The 7552-nt window shown below is 29.9% G+C and overlaps 1 protein-coding gene across 1 annotated transcript; it reads right to left on the bottom strand.

The window, feature by feature from the left end:
* Positions 1-417: 417 nt before the first annotated feature.
* LOC114282968 (large ribosomal subunit protein eL19z) lies at positions 418-1692 on the bottom strand. The gene is made up of 2 exons (XM_028225756.2): positions 1306-1692; positions 418-962 (listed from the first exon to the last, which is right to left on the bottom strand). Exons 1-2 carry the CDS (start codon positions 1415-1417, stop codon positions 556-558), a joined length of 519 nt encoding a protein of 172 aa, XP_028081557.2. The 5' UTR covers positions 1418-1692; the 3' UTR covers positions 418-555.
* Between the last annotated feature and the right edge of the window lie 5860 nt (positions 1693-7552).

The following is a 7552-nucleotide window of genomic DNA, read 5'->3' as shown; positions in this document are numbered from 1 at the left end:
TTAAATCATTATTTTTTAGGCATTTATTTATAAATCAAATTGATATAAAATGATAGTCGCATCATTTATTATATTTGTCTAGGAAAAATGAATCTTATTTTTAAACTCATACTTGTTCATTATTTTGCATATGCTTTCCTTTGTTTTCCAAACGACAAAAAACAAAATTGGAAATTTATAGAAGGACAAACTCATTGATGGAATTCCTTGCAAGGATATACCCTTTTGGCATTTAAAATGGGAGCTAGCTTGTCTTTTTTTCTGAGATCAGAAAAATGAAGAAAAAATAAATGGAAAAAAGAAAAGAAAAAGAAAGAGATGAGAATAAAGTATTCGTCTAACCGGACTAGAAGTCATTCATCAAACAATTTGAATAATATCATTCGGCAATTATAATTAAAATTTAATCTCTCGAAGTATCAAACCCAAAGAAGTTTTTTGAATTAACTCACAGAGCAATATATATCACAGAACAACATATATAGAACAAACTCTAAAAATCTCAACTACAATTGAACATATTTGATTTTGTTATTTAAATGCTTATTCATCAAATTAAAATTTCCTAATAATGTTGTTTTTGGTTTGCATGGCCTTTGTCTGATCAAAAAGTGACTTTACTCTCGCTTTCTCAACCTGTTCCTTGTGAATGTTCTCCATCATTGCGCGCTTGTTCTTGAAAACATTTCCCTTCACCTTCATGTACATCTCATGGTACGAGTGCTTGTCAATCTTATTTAATTCACGGTACTTACACAGTAAACGTCGCAAAACTCTCAACCTCCTCATCCACAACACCTTTGTTGGTAGTCTTGCCTCACTTGTTCCCTTTCGCTTTCCATAACCCGAGTGCCTTCCCTTTCTCTTTGCTTGTAAAGCCAATCGAGCATGAGATTTGGAGTGAATTGTTCTTGGCTTCTTGATGATAATACCGCACGCTACTAGCTTTCTTATGAACATCCCTGTAAATCAATACCCCCCCAAAAAAAAACAAAAAAATTGCTACACATTATTAGCACCAATTACTTAATACCGCCCTCATTATTTTCAATAAACACAAATAATTTAACATAAAATTACACACCTTATTTTTCCAAAAAATTCTTTAGAAATTATGATGTAATGACTATGTAAAACAAAATATAACAACAACAAAAGACAGACTTGCCCACATAAAAATGGATGCAAAATACGAAAATAGAGATTTGTCGACCAAAATGGTAAACAAATTGTCGCAATTTATTCGCCAAAAATTTGTTCATCAACACAAGATATGAATAATTTTAAAAACAGGAAAAGACATACTAGTATTGGCCATGGAGATATCACCGGTCTCGTTAGGGTCAAGCCACACCTTCCCCTTTCCACAGTTGAGTATGCTAGCTGCTAATCGTTTCTGCAGCTTTAGCGACCCCATTCTTGTATCCTTTCTCTTTTCTTTTTTTTTTTTTCTCCCTCAACTGCAACAAAATAATTAGGCTTGTTCTAAATTTGTACAGAATCAAGAACAATTACAACAAATAAACAACAGTGCTGTGAAGATTGTTGTTGTCTTAGGGTGCAAGAGAGGTTTTGAGTTTGTCAACAAAACAAAATTTCTCTCCTTTTTTTCTTTCTTTCTTTCTTTTTTTTTTTTTTTGAGGTGTTGATTGAGAAGATCATATTTTCAAATATATATAGAGGTGGAAGAGTGTTGAGCACTCATTTTTTTTCTTTCTTTGCTTTCTTTTTTTAATAAAGTGAAGAATTCTTTCCACTTCTAATTTCTTGGAGCCCAAGGCAGTGATGTATTAAAACATGAAAATGTCAAATATGGCTCAATATTTATTGATTAATTAGTATGTACCCGGTTAAAATCAGGAGTAAATGTACAAGTTTAATTAAAAAATTTATACTTTTAGGCCTATTTTGAAAAGTAAAAAAAAAAAATTATTTTTTTAAAAAAAAAATATGCAAAAAATAGAGAGGTGATGTGATTTAAATAAGTCAATAAATTAATTTTGTCTTTCTAATTACCCAAATAGGCCTTTAGTCTCTAAAATATGTGAGAGATGTGTACAGATCAACTTATTTCTTATTCTAAGTTAAAACATGACTAGAAATCACTTTTTTTAATTTAACATAAAACACTATGTGAATTATAATTTTTTTTTTTTGTTTGTTGGTGATAAGTCAAATTTTTTGGATGGATATGATATTAGATCCAAAAATTGTTTTTTTTTTTTTGGGGGGGGTGTGATAATAACATGATTAATGAAATTATTTGGTAAAAATGATAAATTATTATTTAGATTTATTTTTTTTTATAAATTTTTTACTTCACTATAGACTGTCATTGGATTATCATTGTCACTGGCCAAAAAAGTTGTCAAAAAATGACATAAAAGTAAACTATATTGGTCTCTAGTGATGGTAATTTAAATAGATAGGTGATATATGGATAAATAAGTAGATTATACATAGACAAATAAATAGATAAATAAGTGATATTGACAATATACAAATAAATAAACAGGCAATGATTATATGATCTTTTCAATTATTTGTTTTTTTTAATCCTCAAAAAATAGAGTTTGTGTCAAACATTTTGAAATTGAATTTATGGTCGGCGTCCCGTAATTTCTTTCTAAGTGTTTGCATTCAATTGAAAAAAAGGTTACCTGCAATAACACTTTTAAACAAACACATGATTTCTAAACATAGAGTAAAAAAATAAATTTGTCCCTATACTTGTAATTTTGAAAAGAAAAATTAAAAAATAAAGTAAAAAAAAAAAAAATTCCAAACAAGCTTTAAGATAAGAGGTCATTGAATAAGAATCTAGATGGATGACAGGGAAGAGAGATTATAGTTTTTTATACAAATCTTTAAAACAATGACCGAATCAATGTCGAATAATTAATTTTTTTCAATAATATTTTTCTTAATTATTTAGAATATGTTTTCGTATATTTTTTTAATTCATTTTGCAGCCTACTTGACAAATTGCAATAATACGATAAATTATTATATTCAAAGTGTTATTAGATCAAGTCGAGTAATACTTTAAATTTAAAATTTAAGGGTAAATTATAAATACATTCTTTGAGATTTGATTAAAATACGAATCGTTTCTTATGATTTTGGAAATTACATTCCACTCCATGAGGTTTCTAATGTCATAACAAATTGCCATTTTTATTAATAAATCATTAAGTCAATTAATAATTTTTAATGATGTTATAAATATGTTTCAATCAATAATTTAGGTAATTTTATTATTGTATAGGAGAGCAATTATGAATTTTATTTTTTTAGTTAATTCTGTTAAATAAAAAAATACTAACAAAAAGGTATTTGTAATTTTCCAAACCATAAAGGATAATTTGTATTTTAAGCAAATCTTGGGAGTCTACCCAAAATTTTAAGAGACAATTACTTTATGAATTGGTAGGTACTTATATTTTATATTAGGGTAAATTACAAATACACCCCCTGAGGTTTGATTAAAATACAAATCGCCCTCTATAGTTCTGGAAATTACATTTCAACTTTTGAGGTTTCTAATTTCATAATAAATCACCCATTTTATTAATAAATTATCAAATCAATTACAGTTTTTAATGATGATATAAATATGTTTCAATTAATAATTTAAATAATTTTATTATTGTATAAAAGAACAATTATGAATTTCTTTTTTTTAATTAATTCTGTTAAATAAAATATTTTAACGATGGGGTATTTGTAATTTTTCAAACTACAGGAGACAATCTGTATTTTAAACAAACCTCAAGAGGTGTATTTGTAATTTACCCTTTATTTTAAGATAAATTACAAATATATCTTTTAAAATTTACTTAAAATGCAAATTATTTTTTATAATTTGAAAAATTATAAATGATTAATGATTTATCTGCATAATTTTTCTCCTTCGAATCTCTCGAATGACATTTTTACCGATAAGAGTATGGTTTCTTACTGGTAAGAATATCATTTAGGAGATTTAAGGAGGAAAATTTGTGTGGATGAATCATTGTTGATTATAAATACTCTCATATCAGAATATTTATTCAACATAATTAATAGAAAAAAATAAAATTTATAATTACTCTTCTATACAATAATAAAATTACTTTAATTATTAATTAAAATATATTTTTAACATCATTAAAACTATCAATTGACTTTTTAATTTATTAATAAAATAAATAATTTATTATGTGATTATAAACTTGAACGGACGTCATGTAATTTTCAAAACTTAAGCCTTAAGGATGTAATGGTCCTTGCATTGACCTAGAATAGTGATTGTATGGTTGAGATTCCATTAGTGTAATGTGGAGTTTGCATGTAAAATATATTTAAACCATTAAATAATAATTTTAAATAATTAAGTCTGAATTTATAATATTATTGATTTATAATCTACAGTTTATTTTATTCTCAATCCTTGTGATTTCAAATTCATACAAAATAAATAACTAAATCACTTTCTAAATTTATTTTCACAAAAAATAATAATAATAATAATTACATGTCCTTTTATCATTGGAAGTAGGGATATAAGAAAAATAGAAAAAACCTATTAAATCGGACTAAACCAGCTATATTTGGTCTGTTTTTTAACAAGAATCGGTCTGTGCGGTTTTTAAATTTGATTTTTTTAGATTTTCGGTTCGGTATTGATTTAAGCACTCTGTGTACCGAACTAAACCGAAATCGACCGTTTCAACATATATTGTATTTATAATATACATATATATAATCTAATAATATAATGATATTAATGAGTATAATAAGTTATTAACCTTAATTAATTAACCTTATCATCTTTATAACTTAAGTTTGTAAACTCTTATTATATATAATCTTAATTCTAACTCATTATTCTTGAAACTTTAGTATTTTAAAACTTTTTTTTTGTTTTTATTTTTGTTAATTTAGGTATTGAAAAGTAAGTATTAAATGGATAGATTGGATATGTTTGAAATGATAGACAAATAACTATATTAATGTTTTTATATAGATTAATGATTATATTTTAAAAACTCTGTCGGGGTTGTTAACAACTCTGCCAGTCCCAAGCCATGGTTAAAGAAGAGGGTTGTGTGTTAGGTAGCCGACAACCAACCCGTAAAAAAGCCGCTCGGATCCCTTATGACAATGAATCCTACTTTGAAACGTTTAAATACTAGGTCTTTCCCCTCAAGTGACGCGTTGCGCCTGCCTCCGGGTGTTTCAAAAAGTGAGTAAGGGGGGTCACATTGACGCCTGAGTGCAGTGAAAAATGGGCAAAAGTTACCACATTTTTCTAGACGAGCGCTGGTAAAGAAGCTAGTCCAAGACTATAGGTTTAGGGTAACTAATTGAATATAGGAACCTTAACTGGTAAGACGATGGAATTGGTAGATATTATGATTAGAAAGAGAGTTAATATAGCTTGCGTACAAGAAACTAAGTGGACGGGTGAGAAAGTTACGGAAATTGAGGATACCGGTTTTAAACTGTATTATAATGGTAAGGATAAAAACAGGAGTGGAGTAGAAATCTTAATTGTCAAGGGTCTTGTGGAAAATGTAGTGGTGGTCATTAGGAAAGGAGATAGGATTATGTTAGTTAAACTAGTTATTGGAGGAAATATAGTGAACGTTATTAGTGTATATGCCCCTCAAATAGGATTAGATGATCCGACTAAGAGGGATTTTTGGAAGCAAATGGATGAGATCTTACAAAAGATACTCATATGAGAGAATCTGGTTATAGGTGGAGATTTTAATGGCCATGTAGGCATAGATAAACTAGGCTATGAAATGGTGCATGGTAGATACGATTTTAGTGACAGAAATGAGGCTGGAGACAGTATCTTAGATTTTGTGTTGACTTCTGACCTGGTGGTGGCCAATACTATGTATAAGAAGAGGGATGAACATTTAATAATCTTTAAGAGTGGGTCAGTTAAGAGCCAAATAGATTACTTCTTAGTGAGAAAAGTGGACTGCCTAAAATACAATGATTGTAAGGTGATTCCTGGAGAGAGCTTGACTTCTCAACATAGGATTTTGGTATTAGATTTATGTTTTTGATGGCAATACCAAGCTAGGTAGGATGGTGGACGTCGTAGGACGAGATGGTGAGACCTAAAAGGGGATAAATTAGAAATATTTAAGAATAAAATGGATAAGGAAGGCACTTGGGACTTGGAAGTGGAACTCGATGGCCAATTGTATAAGGAGAATCTCAAGGGAAGTGCTTGGAGAGTCGAAAGGAACGGGACACAACACTAGGGAAACTTGGTGGTGGAGGGAAGAGATTCAAGCGGTAGTTAAGGCAAAAAAAGAGTGCTTTAAAAAGTGGCAAAAGGATAGAACTAAGGAAAACCTTCAGAGCTATAGATTGGCTAATAAGGAGGTCAAGAAAGTAGTGAGAGAGGCTAAGTTGAAAGCTTATGATGACCTATACACTAAACTATATAGTAAAAAATGAGAAAAGATGGTATACAAACTTGCTAAGATACGAAAGAGGAAAACAAGAGATTTTAATTAAGTTAAGTGCATCAAGAGTGAAGATTCTAAGGTATTTGTGAAGGATAAAGAGATTAAGGAAAAATGGAAAAACTATTTTGAGAAACTATTGAATGAGGAACATGGAGGTACGGCGATAGGGAAAGAAATAGCCAGCAATACGATAAACCAAGACTATAGATTCTATCGCAGGATTAGGAACTTTGAAGTGGAGATTGCACTTAAGAAGATGAAATCAAATAAGGCTTTAGGATCAGATGATATCCCTATTGAAGCTTGGAAGTATTTGGGTAAAAAATGGGCTGCTTGGTTGACTAGGTTGTTTAGCAAAATTTTGTTGATTAGGAACATGCCAGATGGGTGGAGAAAGAATATTTTAATGTCAATCTATAAGAATAAATGAGATGTCCAGAATTGCAACAACTGTAGAGGAATCAAGCTAATGTGTCATATAATGAAAGTGTGGAAGAGGGTGATAGAACGCCGATTGCGAGATATAACAGAGGTGTCAGAAAATCAATTTGGATTTATGCCTGGTAGGTCAACAATAGAAGCGATCTAGCTTTTGAGAAGAGTAATAGAAAAGTATAAAGAAAAAAAAGAGACATTCATATGGTGTTTATCAACCTTGAGAAAGTATATGATAGAGTACCCCGGGATATAATATGGTTGGTGTTAGCGAAGAAAGGGATGACAAAAGGTTACATTGATGTGATTAGGGACACGTATGAAGGGTTGTGTCACGACCCAAACCCGGCCCTATGGGTTTAGCACCGTAACCGGCCAGTAATCCGAGATTACCGAAGGCCTGCTTAACAGTAATACAGTAAAACAGAGTACAGGGCCTGGCGGAAGCCAATACAGTAAATGAATAATGTCCATTGAGCTGTGACAGTCTGTATGCCAAAAAGATTTTTCATGCATTCATACATATACAAACAGTACAGTCTATACAAAATTTACAGTCACACAGTACAGGGACCTAATCCCTTGATAACAGTACAGTTAGCAACTGACAGTCTATACAGTAATCCAAATAGTATGGAGAC

Source organism: Camellia sinensis, chromosome 4 (genome assembly GCF_055761805.1).
Source record: "Camellia sinensis isolate YWXY chromosome 4, ASM5576180v1, whole genome shotgun sequence".
Taxonomy (NCBI): Eukaryota; Viridiplantae; Streptophyta; class Magnoliopsida; order Ericales; family Theaceae; genus Camellia; species Camellia sinensis.
Note: the sequence above shows the minus strand (reverse complement) of the source record. Positions and strands in the feature narration are given on the sequence as shown.

Excerpts from the sequence above, each read along its gene's own strand:
- LOC114282968 (XM_028225756.2), bottom strand. The coding sequence starts at position 1,417 with ATGGGGTCGCTAAAGCTGCAGAAACGATTAGCAGCTAGCATACTCAAC. Across the intron at positions 963-1,305 it reads TATCTCCATGGCCAATACTA|GGATGTTCATAAGAAAGCTA; the intron begins GTATGTCTTTTC and ends ATTGATTTACAG.